Source organism: Phycomyces blakesleeanus (genome assembly GCF_001638985.1).
Source record: "Phycomyces blakesleeanus NRRL 1555(-) unplaced genomic scaffold PHYBLscaffold_22, whole genome shotgun sequence".
Taxonomy (NCBI): domain Eukaryota; kingdom Fungi; phylum Mucoromycota; class Mucoromycetes; order Mucorales; family Phycomycetaceae; genus Phycomyces; species Phycomyces blakesleeanus.
Window position 1 is genome coordinate 476,224 of NW_017265155.1, and position 14,767 is coordinate 490,990.

Genomic DNA, 14,767 nt, shown 5'->3' on the forward strand with positions numbered 1-14,767 from the left:
ATACATAAATTACATACATACATACATACATACATACATACATACATACATATACACATACATACAAGCTACATACAAGCTACATTGTATTTTAATACACCTAAAAGAAAGAAGGAAAGAAAGAGAGAGAGAAAGAAAGATATATTGATTAATAAAGCTATTATATATACATATATGTATACTTTCCTCCATATTTACCTAGAATAAATCCAATTGAACAGTTTCTGGTCAGTTTTCAAAAGTAAAATGAGATTTATGTGTTCTACATATAGATAAAGTAGAAACCAGCAGACATATGATATATGCTTTTATATATAAATATTAGCTTTGACGTTTTAATAACGTACAAGTACATGTTTTTTTTTGTTCTTCACAGAGGAACTTATCAGCGCTAGCTAAGATGAAAGTTAGGAAATAACAGGTCTGCTGTATACTTGAATGTTTTAGGCCTCAGACACATACACGTACTACACTGGCATAGTCAATAAAACTATAAAATTCAATGAAAAGCTTGGGTGAATCTTTTAAATTTTCTCGTACCTTGAGATTTTTTTCTTTTAAAAAAAAGGTTTACGGTAAATGTTGAGCTGATCCTTATAAGTACCCAAAAAAAAAAGAGAATTTTCCATTGGATCACCGTCTTTGACAGAATTTCCTTCGTTCTTTCCTTATTTCCTTCCTGAAGCTGCTATAGCCAAAGCAATGGTAGCCATTAGACAAATACACAGCTACTCCCTTAGCTAACTATGTCTTTTATACCTTTTCTTTTGTACTTTTCTTTTTTTTTTAAAAATTTATTCATTTATTCATACATTTCAAAGGCTATGAATTGTATATGCGTTAGCGATATCAATACAATAAGATAATATATTAAAATATAGATATAGATGTTCTTGTTTGTATTGGGCTGTTGATACACTCAATTTCATTAAAAGTATCTGAATTAGTAGGGAAAAAAAATAAAAGTGCATTATCTGTTTGTTTTGAGCGTTATGTGGTTTATACAGTGTTTTTTGGCCTTTGGACTTTTGTATAAATGTATACTTGCTTTCTTTAGAAAATTATATATCAGCGGTAATTAAATTATCCAAGAGTCACACTCGTACGCGCTAGTGTCTTATAGGCTGCCATTTTCAGGACATCAGAACAGAAGAAGAAAGAAGAAGAAGAAAAAAAAACTAATCTTAAGTTAACTTCATTAATGTCAATTCAAGCATCAGACTCTACTTCTCTTCGAGCCGCTCAGTATGGTATGAATAGCGGCTTTCTGTCGACTACATTTATTTCGTAAATATGCAAAACTAATGAACTCATGTACTCTTCTTTTTTTAAAACCCCCTCCCGAATATTATACATTAAAAGCTGCTGTGGTGTCTATGCTAAAGCTTAATGCAGACACATCTGGCTCTAATTCATTCCTGGATGACTCGAGTAATGCTTTAGTTCTTCAAGACGATATTGTCTGGAAAGCCTTAGTTTTCGACAAGTTTGGTCAGGACATCATCTCTTCTATTATGCGAGTTAACGATTTGCGTGAAAACGGTGTTACTGTGCACATGTAAAGAAAGAATGAAAGAAAAAAAAGAGCAAAGCAAAGATTAGAAGAGAATAATATATACTTATGTTTATATAAGTATATTATGACCTATTGTACAATGACTCTAATGTTATTATTTTAAAAAAAAATATGGTAATAATATATGTATATATACAAAAAAAAAGGCTTTTGAGTCAGGATAGATCTCCTCTTCTAGATGTGCCTGCTGTATACTTTGTTGAACCTACTTCTGAAAACGTTCGAAAGATCAGTGAGGTAAATATTACTTATTTTTTTTTTCTTTGGACAATAAGTTAATTTAATTTAATTATGCTGCAAGCGAAAAAGAAGAACAAATAGGCTCAAAAATCTTATTAACGTTGTTGTTTTATTTTAGGATTTAAACCGTAATCTTTACGAAGCATTTTATGTCAACTTTTGCTCTACTGTGCCTCGTCCTGTCTTGGAGGAGTTCGCCGGTCTGACACTGGCCAACAATACATCTGAAAAAGTGACACAGGTAATTAAATAAATATATAAATATAAACGTATGCATGTAACTTTTGTGTATAACGTGTATAACGTGTGTGTGCGTGTGTGTACATTCGATTCCAACAATAACAACAAAACCAAAAAAAAAAGGTCTATGATCAATACCTCAACTTTGTGTGTACAAATCCTGATGTATTTTCTCTCAACCAACCCAACGCATTTGTTAATCTCAACAATCCAAGTGCACCCGAGAGTTTGATTGATGATACCGTTGATCGTACAGTCAATTCTCTCTTTTCGGTAATTGTGACAATGGGTAAGTATTTAATATATATATGTGGGTGTGAGTGTGGGTGTGGGTGTGTTAAGTGGACGTGATTGTGAGGAGTTTGGGTTTGTGTACATTTGAGATGTTATTTATACAAATGCATTACAAACAAGGTGTTATACCGATCATTCGTTGTCCTCGAGGAAATGCGGCCGAGATGATTGCTAATAAGCTGGACAGTAAATTACGCGATCACATTATGAATTCACGCACAAACCTGTTTTCGTCAAGCGCCAATAACTCTAGTCTTCAGAGACCAGGTATGTTTGTTTGATTGATTAGATTACACAATAATGTATGTATTGAAAGTAATAATAATTATTGCTTTAGTTCTTATCCTGTTGGACAGAAGCATGGATCTGACACCAATGTTGAGTCATTCATGGACATACCAAGCATTAATCCATGATGTACTATCCATGAATCTCAACAGAATCACAATTGAAGTAAGATATACACATACATATTGATATAGATGTATTCTAATGTAAAAAAAATGAATGGAATTAATAGGCAGACCAACACAATGATACACGTAAATGCTATGATATTGAGAGCAAGGATTTCTTTTGGAATAAAAATGCTTCGAGTCCTTTCCCTCAAGTAGCGGGCAAGTTTGTATAAATATCTATTCTTATTATGCTTTAGGCGCAAGCTTAGAGTTTTTTTTTGCTGGTCTCTTAAGAAATATGGATTAAATAATAATCACTGCTATCTAATTAATAGAGGATATTGATATCGAATTAAACAAGTACAAAAAGGACGCTGCCGAGATCACTCGTATTAGTGGTGTCAGCTCTATTGAGGATGTTAACCAACTGTAAGTAATTATTTGTTGTTGCTGGTTTTTACGTATACATATATATATATATATAAATGTATATAAATGTATGTACATATCTATGTATTCGAATGGATAGTATTTAACTTCACATACACACAAAAAGGGATCTTCCTTCAAACACAAAGGTACTAAAGTCTGCAATATCTGCCCTTCCTGAATTGACTGCACGCAAAACAACCTTGGACATGCACATGAATGTAGCCACTTGTCTTCTTAATGCCATTAAGGATCGCCAACTGGATACATTCTTCCAAATTGAAGAAAACATCACTCGTCAGGTAAAAATAAATAAATTATTCTTAAATTTTCTTCAATATATTTTGTTAATATGTGTATATATAACAAACCATTCTCTTCCATATGCACTCACTCACTATGTTTTCTACTACTATAATTATTACTATTAGAACAAGAGCTTGTTGTTGGAAGCTATCAGAGATCCAGAAAAAAAGAACCCTGAAGACAAGATGAGATTATTCTTAATTTATTATCTATCGACAGTTGATGAAGTATCCAAAGAAGACATGGAGCAATATGAAAATGCTTTGGAAGCTGCAGGATGCGAACTTGGACCTTTGAAATATATCAAAAAGTATCTTATATATATATTCTTTTTTTTATAAAAAAAAGGGTTGGATTACAAACAAACTAACGTTTGCGTGTATTTTTCTTTAAAAAAAATGTGTAGAGTACGTGCTTTAATGCGCATGACATCCATGCTGACTTCAGCTCCTCCAACCCAAACTGGATTCTCTCAAAATGATCTTTTTAGAGGATTTAGTAGCATTGGTAACAGAGTAAGTCTTCTTCTTTTTATTTATTTATTTAGATAGTAAATTATATATTAATTAATTAATTAATTAACGAACTGAATGAATGACTAAATGACCAAGTGACCAACTAACTAACTTACTAATTAATAATTATAATAATTATAATAATTGCTCTTTTATTTTGTGTATGTGTAAAAAAACAAAAAAATAGCTTACAGATAAGCTAAAGGAAGGTGCTTTGGGAGGTGGATTTGAAAACTTGTTGAGTGGCGTAAAGAATCTTTTGCCTACTCGTAAGGAATTGGTGATTTCAAAGATCGTGTCCGATATAATGACCCCACCACAAAATGAACCTTCAAAGGCTGATGATTATCTCTTCTTTGACCCTAAACTCGGCAAGAACTCCCGATCACGACAAAAGGTGGCATTTCAGGAGGCAATCGTGTTTGTGGTTGGAGGAGGCAATTACGTCGAATACCAAAATCTACAAGAAATTGCTACGGTAAGAAACAAATAGAGTATGTGATACTTGTTGAATTGAATTCTAATATATATATATATATATAATCTTCTCTCCCCCAAACTATAATGATGATCATGATGTGAAACGATAGCAAAACAACCAAAAGAAGAAGATTACCTATGGATCGACTGATATTTTATCACCTCATCAGTTCTTGGATCAATTGAGAACCTTGGGCAACGAAGCATAGAGGATTAAGTTTATAATATTCTTCGTATTATCATTATATATCTCTTTCGCTTTTTTTTAAAAAGAAAATAAATACAATACAATACAATACAATACAATAAAATAAAATAAAATAAAATAAAATAAAATAAAATAAAATAAAATAAAATAATACTTCTTTATTTTGCAATTAAATGATGATGATTCTAATGATTCTAATGGTGATGCTGGTGATAATTATGATGATAATAATAAAATGACATTTTATTTTTATTTATTTTTTTACTATTGCTTTGATGACCCAAATCCACTGAATCCCATCATTTCTGAAATGTCAGCCGCATCCTCGGGCTCGTCTTCCGCCTTTCTTTTCTTTGCCTCCTTCTTTTGCCTCTTTTTTTCTTTTCTCCGACGTCTCTCTTCGTCCTCTTCTCGTTTCAATTCAGCAACACGCGAGTCAAGATCTAAAAACAGTAAAAAGAATGAGAAACATGGGTCAGCTCGTGTCCAACTCCCCCCAATAACTCTTCTTGTGTTCCTTACCGTACTCCTTCTCCGGTTCTTCTTTCTTACGCTTTAGCATAGCCAATCGTTCCTTTACGGAATCAATACTGGCCCGCTCAACCTTCATTGAGATACCAATATTCTTTTGATCTATAACAAAATATTATAAAGTAATAATAAGAATAAGAATGGTTAGATATTGTATATATATATATATAAATATTTCTTACGCTTTCTGCCATTGATATGGTCAAGATAGTTTGCACTATCTTTTACTACAATATCGCACGCCTTGCAGTAGAATCCAGGTTGTCGTGAGGCTTCACCAGATGCACCACCTTGGACTACAACTGTCTTTCCGAGATTGGCATCTAATACAACCTTTTCTTCTCGGGGCTTCAACAGTTCTCGAGGTTCTTCTTCTTCTTCCTTTTTTCTAATTGGGGGTAATCCTTGTCTTTTTCGCTCGGCATTCTTGGCATGTTCGCGTTCACGTTCTTCACGCAGCTTTGCGCGTGCTGCGTACTCGTCCTTGTCCCATTTCTTACGAAAGTCTGTGTCTTGCTAGAATTCATAAATTATATAAATGTAAACATAAACATGACAGTAGTTGAAAATGAGTTTACCACTCAAACCAAGAATTCAAAAGAGAGAGAGAAAAAAAGTATTTACAGCTTTTCCTGATCCGTATGCACTTGACATTAGGAATTGTAAATGAAGTTATTGTAAGGAAGAAGGACAAAGTGGACGAATAAACAGTCACAATAAGAATCTGCTCTAAAAAAGGAAATGCTAAAAGTAACAATTCGATTATAAAAAAAAAATTATTTGTTTGAATTTTTAAATTTTTATAAATTTTGTGTGTCAGTTAGTGTATTTGTATGTGAACTGATAATATATAGTGTGATTTTCTCATCCACTTTCATACACACACAATGTAAATATATATATATACATGTAGAAAATTTTGTTTGTAAGTATGCAATAGTAAAAAATCATAGTAAGTTTCTTTCTTCTTTACATAAGCATATTTGTATTATATATATAAAGAAACAGGTAGCAATTGATTTATAGGTTTTGTAATCCATATAAGGTCTTAATCGGTATTTAAAACTTAAATAAACGCTTGTTTAATTTAGTTCGCTATTTAAAGTAAATTGCGATATCAAATAAAGCTCAGATTCTTAAAATAGAAAATGCGTTATTATTTCTTATAAGATAACTTTTATTATACTACTTATTGGCCACCTTTCATTGGATTCAAGTAGTTTTCTACTAAAAATTTTCTAACATATATGCCTCGCATTAATTTATACATACTGTTTAGCTATATTTATATAAAACGAGGCGAGCAGTAAAGAAAAATCTTTAAGTGCAAATTGCTAAGATGTGTCGGCGATATAAATGTTTTATTCGGAATATTAAATATAGTTCACAAAAGAGTTATTTCCGAAACGCGTGGATATTTGACAGTCCGCTAATCTTGCTGTGTAAAAGAAAGAAAAGAAGGAAAAAAGAAAATGAAGTTAATTATATATATCTGTCACTAATTTTCAGGTACTGCTTGATATTTGAACCTTCAGGACAATCATTAACCTTGTATTTTCGAGGCAAATGCCTCTTTCTTTTTCGCGCTCTCTTTTTGTCTCTTTCTCTTTTGATATTCTTTCTTTCTTTTTTTTTCTTCTTTCTTTTGCAAATATATTAAGGTAAATATTGTCTGGTAAGCCAAATAAGGTTTTAATCTTGGACAGTAAGAGATGGGGAAGGAGGGGGAGGGGTGGGGTTTGAAGTTTAAAAAACTATATATCTCTCTCTCTTTTTCTTTTCTTAATAGTATTTTCTACTAATAAATCATTGGTAAAAAAAAAGCAAGATTTTATTTTTAACACAATATATATATATATCTAATGCTCACATATAAAATAAAGAGAAAATATATATAATTAAATTCCAAAAATAATTTATTATCATAATATATATATATATATAGTCTATTTATTTATCTACTTATAATAATAGTTATGTATAAATGTATGTATATATTTCATAATTATTATTACTATTATATATTATTATTATTTTGACTTTCTCTGTGTATCCAAGGCTTCACCATTAACTACGAATCATTTTTGTTTTTTATAAACAGAAAAAATATTTTTGGTCTTTGGCATCAAATGGTAGCACAGTTGGCTGTGGATGGGAAAATGACTCGGGTACGAATGACTTGGTAAATAAATAAATCTATATAAAAAAAATTGGCTTGATTTTTTTTGTACTCCTCGTTTCTCTGTCATTATTTTTATATACATATATCTATTTAATATATATATATATATATGAATGATTATAATAGAATAGCTTGGATAATGGCCTATAGATACAATTTATAAATCTAAATGTTTTTATATTATCTTTATTCTTATGAGTAGCACATCCTATTAAATCCAATTGGTTTATACATTTTTTTATATAAAACAATAATAGTCATAATCTCGGTCCGTTTAATAATCACGCGGGTTAGGTTATGTAGAGCAAAAAAACGATGTGGGACAAATAGAATTTTGTGCTTGCCTTTGCTACACCTCGGGCCGGCCATTTACATTAGCTCTTTCTCTAGAGTCAGCTTTTTAATTTTGTCTATAGCGTGTCTATAGTGTGTATGTGTGTGTGTGCAGTGTGTGATTTTGATTGTGGGTTAAAGACAAACATAGAAACAGAGAAACAGAGTAAAAGATCAAAAGAAGGGTAAAGGAGGATAGATATATATATTTCTTCTGTATTTTTGCATAATTACAAACATGATAATGTATATATTCTCATAGTTCTGTAGAACCATGAATATAAGTCTTTAATGAAATATACATATAGACCTTTAAATTTTTAATTTTTTTATTTTTTATTTTTATTTTTACTTTTACTTTACAACTTAAATCTCTATTCAGAATATGGTTTTGTAAAGAAACACTTCACTTGCTTTTCAGCACGTGGAAGAGCCACGTTGCGTAAAGAATAACAATGACAATTGATGTCTTCCAGATGTTGGATATTGAGAGCAAGACTATGAACTCCATCTTAGCCTAGTCATTTAATGCCTTCGTGTCTCTTAAGTACACGATTAGCAAGGCTTAGGGGGGAGATCACTCTAGAATAGAACTAAAGTCTATTTCTGAGCCAGGCCACTGTAGGACAAGAGACTTTTTCCGTATCCCAAGAAACACATGATGCTCATATCTTTATATTTTAGTTTGGTGATTTGCAAAGCATCTTACTTTAATCTCTTTTTCTCTTTCTCTATCTTTTTTCTCTTTCTCTTTCACTTTCTCTTTCACTTTCTCTTTCCTCTTTTTATTTCTCCAATTATCTTTTTATTTTTATTTTTATTATTAATTTTTCTTTTCTTTTTTTTTTTTTAATTTTTTAATTTTTTAATTTTTTAATTTTTTAATTTTTTAATTTTTTTTTATACCGACTTTTGTGTGTATTATATATTTGTGTTTCAAAACCCCAAAAATTACTTGTTCTAAAATATTATCTATTTATCTTCAAGTAGATACATAGATACTTATTTTACTTACTTAAATACATTCATACATTGAATTAAATTATAATTATAATTATTGTATTTATTTATATATATATACATTTAAGTATTTAAATATACATATACACTTTTAATTATATACGCATGTATCTATGCTAATCAAATCACAAGCGCCTTTATCAAATCGTCGTTCGCGCTACAGTACCACCAAACGTCCCCTAGAAAGAACAATGGTTAATAAAGAAGGAAAGAAGTTTCGCTGGTCTGCATGTTTTGCATTTATTAGCAAGGCAAAACCATTAAAGCGCAAGTCTTCTAAACCCCCCCAAACCAAACCGCTAGTCTGTCACACACCATTGGCCCATGCGCTTGTTGTGCCATTAAACCAATCCTCACATTCAATGCAATCGGTCACTATAATTGGGACAAAAGGTACACACACAAGAAAATCAGGCCACTTAAAAAAAAAGATTTTTTGTATACATTTACATTTACAAAACCCTTTTATTTATTTTTAATTTACTTATTTATATACTTGAAATCATTTTTTTTGTCGATAATCTTACTCAACTATTACTATCTCTAGTAACCACATTACTGACACCGCAGCGTTTCTCCTTACCTACACCAACACACACACCTATTTCTGCTCTATCACCACCACCACGCCACAATCATTTAAAACGCCGTGATCGTACGGCCGCGGCGGCTACCCCTTTGGAATCCCAACCATCGTCCCAACCAAAGCCAATACCTCTGAATGGTCTTCGGCTGTCTCTTAATGCGGAACTCGATCACGAAGATGCCAAATCAGACTGTCATCGTCATTCAGCCCCAATCTCAACCAAAAGCGATTGTAGTAACACGCCAAAGACTCTCAGTAGAATATCAAGTACGCCATCCCAATTCTCGGACAAGCCTTTTTCAAGTAACACACTAGGTCTCAAATCAAATTCTCGGCGGAAAGAACAGCAACAGCAGCAACAACCACCACTACCAATACCATCACCGATACCATCACCGATACCATCCCCATCACTATCACTATCACTATCATCATCACCACAGCCACCACAACCACCACCATCATCATTATCACTGCCTGAAATTCCACTCGACACACCAACCAATCCATTGCCACTCAAAGAACGCCGTCGCAGACGTAGCCCGCTAATGATTCCTGACGATGAACGCCTCACACTCAAAAGCCTCGAATCGAACCTCACGGTCAAACAACCCAAACCAAAACACATCGAATACGAAAAAAAGAAGCAGGAAAACGATCTGGCCTGGCGCCAACAGATCCTTCACCAGTCTCTCAAGTATTGTTTTGAAAAGATCCACCGAAAGCAACCCAGTCTGTCAGCAAAGCCAACCAAACAGTCGACCAATACATCGGCTACGATACAAAACTCCCGGATTTCTTCTTCTGTTGGTACTGCTGTTGGTACTGCTACGTCTAATGTAGATAATATCCATATTTACGAGTCTCAGATACGCGTTCCTCTTTCGGCATCATCTTCTAGCTGTTATACTCAGGGCGGAGGAAGTGACATCGGTCGGGACAAGGCCCAATATGAAGCAGTCGTGGCCCAGACAATGCACCGCCGACCAAAGGGTCACGATGGTCGCCGCAGGACCCGGTCTGACTCAACACCGGTTGTGAACATGAATGGAAATGTGGTAGAGGATCCCTTGGTAGTCGTGGTTGCGACATCGACGGAAAACAAGGAAATTAACCAAACAAAGACTAGTAGCCTTCAAATCATTCGTGAACACCATCATAATCATAATCATAACCATAATCAGCATCATCATCACCGTCCGTCTCGTTCCATATCCCCACAAACAACAACTACGTCAATGTCAATGACTGGAACAGCAACAATTCCTCAAAGTGCCCGGACCCCTTCTCTAATCTACGATCCCTCCTCGCCTAGCTCTATTGAGTCTACGGTTGACAATGATTACTTGGATGGAAAACAAGATACCCTTTTGCCTTTTGCAGAGAATACCTCTTAAAAATATATACATAAATATATCTTCTTCTTCTTCCTCTTCTTCTTTTAAGCCTGGTGCTACTTTCTTTCTATTTGCTTATATAATTTTTTGTATGTATTTTCGTTTTAATAATAGTAATAATAAAGAATATCAATTTTGATAAGCACACACAAACCTGGTGTGTATAAATATAGTACAATATAAATATTGGGTTTTCTTTCTTTCTTTTTTATTGAGAGAACAGTGTTCTCATTGCATATGCAATTGACTGTCATTTAAATTAAACAAAAAAGGAAAGGGAGAACAAAGACAAAAAAAGAAAAAAAAAAAAAAATGAAGAGGGGGTACAAAGTCTAACTTAGCAACCGGTGAATTTGTGCGCTTTCTAAATAGCAGTTATAACATTTACCTAAACCCCAATACAAATTACAAGAAGAAAAGGTAAGAAAATAACTAAAAAGAAAACAAGCCGTATTATCAATATGTGCACTAAATGGAGTGTATCGTAATTAACACAAACATATATGAAAAGTACGAAAAGAAAAGAAAACGTAAAACGTAAAACGTAAAAGATAAAACAAATCTGAGGTGGATTAAGGGAGAAAAGCGCAAGTACATAGTCAAAGACGGATTTTCTTTATAGTGAAAATCCCATTTTCCAAATAAAGCAAACAAAAAGATATATAAATGTTATATCACAGAAAACGTGAATAGCAAATATATGACCACGGAAATAATTATACAATTTATTCATTTTATTATGGAGGTACCGAAAAGAAGGGGCGAAAGTTCGATTATCAGTCAGATGAAATATCACGAATTGGCTGGTAATTTTGGAACGAATACAAAATGAAAGAAAAGAAATAGATTGAAATTACTTGATATATATATGTATATATAATAAAGGAGCTATACAAGACAAGAACACTGGTTCTCAAGTGCACATCATTTGATTTTAGTACAGTGAAAGCAAAACAGCAACTTTAAGCAACAGTAGATAAGAACAAGAGCAATAAACCTGCTTGTACGATAAAGACTTAATTGCAACTTGCAGCACTCATGTCCAGTACCTTTCTCGTTCTCTTCTTGTTCTTTTTTTATTTTAATTATTATTGTTCTTCGTTCACGTTTTGACATACCTGTCACGTAACTTGTCAATTAACTCTTTGCAACAGTATTATGAGAGTAACTGTACAAAGTGTGCACAGCTTGCTGACTATGACTATGACTATGACAATATCCGCACAATTATTGTCAAGATTTGGTCTCATAATGTGGAAGGTTGTGGTTTGGAGAAATAAACTCAGGCAATAGTTCCAAGAGATAAGGAGAGAGGGGTGGGGTTCTTTCTTCTTCTTCTTTTACTTCTTTTCTCATATTTCTACTATATTCCCTTCAGCAGCAATAATCAAACCCGATATATCCTACCACTGATTTTCTTCTTTTAAATATATATATATCTGGAAAAATTTGTGATGTCTGTGTCAATTACTGTTCTCGTCAATAATGATCATTGTCCCCCCATCAAGCAGTCAGGCAGACAGTCAGATCTTCCCAGCTCCAAAACGGGGGTGGGGGTGGAGAGAGAGAAAGAAAGATGGAAGAACATGTGACAGCAAAGAAAGTGTCAGCCGCTAACCTTCACGACCGTCATGGAAATCCTGACCTTGTTTGGAGAACAGGACTCCATTAAAGTACTGTACAACAAAGGTTTAGACCGACACCTCCGAGATTTTATATAGAAAAGAAAATATTACAACCTTTTGGTTTGCCTTAAAAAAAAGCCGACCAGGAAGTAAAAGAAAGAAGAAAGAAATTGATAGTTTTGTTAGGGTATAAGTCCATCATTTTCTTTAATTGCAATTAACAAAAGAAATATATGTTTCTTGAAAATATTACGAGGAAATTATATGGCCTGTGTAATTTGTTTCTTGTTCATTTGTTTTACAGTTTGTACACAATTGTACACTTAATTGATAGCGTTGTGGAATGTCAATGTTCATTGGCTTCCAACACCATGAACACAACGTATATTATCAAAGACGTACATATTTTTTGATAGTTCCGTTATTAAAGAAGAAGAAAACAAGTTCAATGCGCAAATAAAATAATGAAAATATTAATAATTTTGAAATATATATCTATATGTATATATAGATTCTAAAGAGGCGTATCATTCACTTGACCTCCTTGTTCTACATAGTCCTGATAGTGCTTCTTAAAACTGGTCAATACACTCTCCGGAGTGGCATTCTGAGAATAGCAATCCAAGAAGACACCCTCTGGACTCATAAGATAAAAGAAGATCGAATGATCAACCAGGTAATCATCATCCTCTGATAGAGCAGGAGGAGACGATACATAGACACGGAATAGTTTGGCAACCTTTTTGATCTCTTCTTGGCTGCCAGTTAAGCCAATTAGGTCTGGGTGGAAATCCTTTACGTACTCCTTGACAATGGGTGCGGTATCACGACGAGGATCACAAGTGATGAAAATAGGTACGAGTGCATGTTCTCCCAATTCTTTATCTTTCTCTGTTATTATTATTATTAGTATTATTATTGGTATACATGCATATAATTATATTTGCTTACTTGTTGCTTCTACTACTTCTGACATTTTATCCAATTCTTCAGGACAAATATCAGGACAATGGGTAAATCCAAAATAAATCAAATGGAAACGACCACGAAGACTTTCTGAATCGAATTCTTCGTTGTTTGCTGCATTTGTCAGCTTAAAGGGTCCGCCGAGCTTTGGTTTTCCATACGACTTTGACTTTTCCTGTATCTTCTTTTCTTCACCTATATACACATATATACATTTAAGAAGTTAGAATTGACCCTTATTATACAGAATAATTAAAGGCACATACGTACATACATATAGAAAATATTTCTTTTTAATACTTACGCAGCTGAATTGATTTCTTCTTTTCACGATCAAAATAGATCAATGTGGCAATACCGGTACCAATAAACACCGTAGCTGCCTTCCAGGTAAAAGGCTATATGGATAGATAGATAGATAGATAGGCATGTATATTAATACAAGTACAATTACAAATATACACACACACATATATATATATATATACATATACATATGTGTATTCGTTTATTATTTTTCTTTCTTTTTTGACGTACGCCAATAGCAGACTTTGTGCGCATCTTTTCTTCAGTGGTGGCATAAAAGCGTCTTGGAGCAAATGTTGCAGGTAGGCGATTCTGACTGGCCTTTTGGAATGATCTCGACAATGAACCAAGATTCTACTTTTTGTTGGGTTAATATGAATGGACTCTGAATTCCGATTTTGTTGTGGATTACTTGCTCCAAGATTAACGCGAACAAAACGAGAGGTCATTCTGATGTCTTTAGTATCAAGTAAAGGAAATCAAATGTAGAAATGTAAATAATACAAAAAAATATGAGGTTTACTGTCGGAGGCAAATACACGCTTTGCACACTCACAAATAGTATTTGACCCTTGAACATGGCAGTCATGTAATGTCAATAATAATAATAATAATATTAATTTTATTAATAATATCTATCTATCTATTTATCTATTTATTTATCTATGCAAATATCTTTATACATATACAAGTCTTTATGAAATATAGTAATAAAACAATCAATAAATCAATATTGACCGTGAATACAAGAAGTCAATATTCGCACTTTTCTCTCTTTCTCTCTCTACATGTGTACAGTGTGTACAATATGTACAGCATGTGTGTGTGTGTGTGTGTGTGTGTGTGTGTGTGTGTGTGTAAAGTGTGGCTATTGGACTACAGATTGTACTCAATCTCATTTGGATTTCTTTGGAGTCTTTAGGAAGTAGGTTTAACAATAAGAATAGAAATACAAATAAATAAATAAATAAATAAATATATAAATAAATAAAATGATGTTTTGCGTATATGACTATATTTGTGTTCAATTGTAACAGGTTACAAGAGCCATTTAATGGCCTGATTTGACCCATATCTCACTCACTAACGTATTCACTTATTCATTCATTCTCCCCCAAATAAAAATATATACAGG

At 33.0% G+C, this 14,767-nt stretch overlaps 4 protein-coding genes across 4 annotated transcripts; 2 read left to right on the plus strand and 2 right to left on the minus strand.

Annotated features, from left to right (window-relative positions):
- The first annotated feature begins 1,162 nt into the window (after nt 1-1,162).
- Nucleotides 1,163-4,785, plus strand: PHYBLDRAFT_178090 (hypothetical protein). The gene is made up of 14 exons (XM_018437952.1): nt 1,163-1,250; nt 1,363-1,558; nt 1,723-1,813; nt 1,935-2,057; nt 2,180-2,345; nt 2,471-2,617; nt 2,688-2,803; nt 2,871-2,967; nt 3,084-3,177; nt 3,305-3,479; nt 3,609-3,793; nt 3,890-3,998; nt 4,186-4,476; nt 4,589-4,785. The coding sequence occupies exons 1-14, from the start codon at nt 1,202-1,204 to the stop codon at nt 4,685-4,687; spliced, it is 1,938 nt and encodes a 645-aa protein (XP_018287292.1). The 5' UTR covers nt 1,163-1,201; the 3' UTR covers nt 4,688-4,785.
- Nucleotides 4,786-4,909: 124 nt separating this feature from the next.
- PHYBLDRAFT_188405 (C2H2-type zinc finger transcription factor) lies at nt 4,910-5,900 on the minus strand. Its single transcript, XM_018439498.1, has 4 exons — nt 5,842-5,900; nt 5,400-5,733; nt 5,209-5,319; nt 4,910-5,129 (listed from the first exon to the last, which is right to left on the minus strand). Exons 1-4 carry the CDS (start codon nt 5,869-5,871, stop codon nt 4,951-4,953), a joined length of 654 nt encoding a protein of 217 aa, XP_018287293.1. The 5' UTR covers nt 5,872-5,900; the 3' UTR covers nt 4,910-4,950.
- A 3,921-nt stretch (nt 5,901-9,821) lies between these two features.
- PHYBLDRAFT_159888 (hypothetical protein) lies at nt 9,822-10,900 on the plus strand. Its single transcript, XM_018434080.1, has one exon. It carries the CDS (start codon nt 9,887-9,889, stop codon nt 10,733-10,735), a length of 849 nt encoding a protein of 282 aa, XP_018287294.1. The 5' UTR covers nt 9,822-9,886; the 3' UTR covers nt 10,736-10,900.
- A 1,974-nt stretch (nt 10,901-12,874) lies between these two features.
- Nucleotides 12,875-14,081, minus strand: PHYBLDRAFT_149657 (hypothetical protein; the record flags this gene model as incomplete). The annotated part of the gene is made up of 5 exons (XM_018432313.1): nt 12,875-13,251; nt 13,312-13,521; nt 13,631-13,724; nt 13,864-13,966; nt 14,017-14,081. 5 exons carry the CDS (start codon nt 14,079-14,081, stop codon nt 12,875-12,877), a joined length of 849 nt encoding a protein of 282 aa, XP_018287295.1.
- Nucleotides 14,082-14,767: the final 686 nt, after the last annotated feature.

What these genes read in the sequence shown, in the direction of transcription:
- PHYBLDRAFT_178090 (XM_018437952.1), top strand. Translation starts at nt 1,202, where the DNA reads ATGTCAATTCAAGCATCAGACTCTACTTCTCTTCGAGCCGCTCAGTAT. An exon ending in ACGTTCGAAAGATCAGTGAG is followed by an intron (nt 1,814 to 1,934) that starts GTAAATATTACT and finishes GTTTTATTTTAG; the next exon opens with GATTTAAACCGTAATCTTTA. An exon ending in AAGAAAACATCACTCGTCAG is followed by an intron (nt 3,480 to 3,608) that starts GTAAAAATAAAT and finishes TATTACTATTAG; the next exon opens with AACAAGAGCTTGTTGTTGGA.
- PHYBLDRAFT_159888 (XM_018434080.1), top strand. Translation starts at nt 9,887, where the DNA reads ATGATTCCTGACGATGAACGCCTCACACTCAAAAGCCTCGAATCGAAC.
- PHYBLDRAFT_188405 (XM_018439498.1), bottom strand. Translation starts at nt 5,871, where the DNA reads ATGTCAAGTGCATACGGATCAGGAAAAGCT. An exon ending in CATACGGATCAGGAAAAGCT is followed by an intron (nt 5,734 to 5,841) that starts GTAAATACTTTT and finishes TATGAATTCTAG; the next exon opens with CAAGACACAGACTTTCGTAA. An exon ending in CCATATCAATGGCAGAAAGC is followed by an intron (nt 5,320 to 5,399) that starts GTAAGAAATATT and finishes ATTTTGTTATAG; the next exon opens with ATCAAAAGAATATTGGTATC.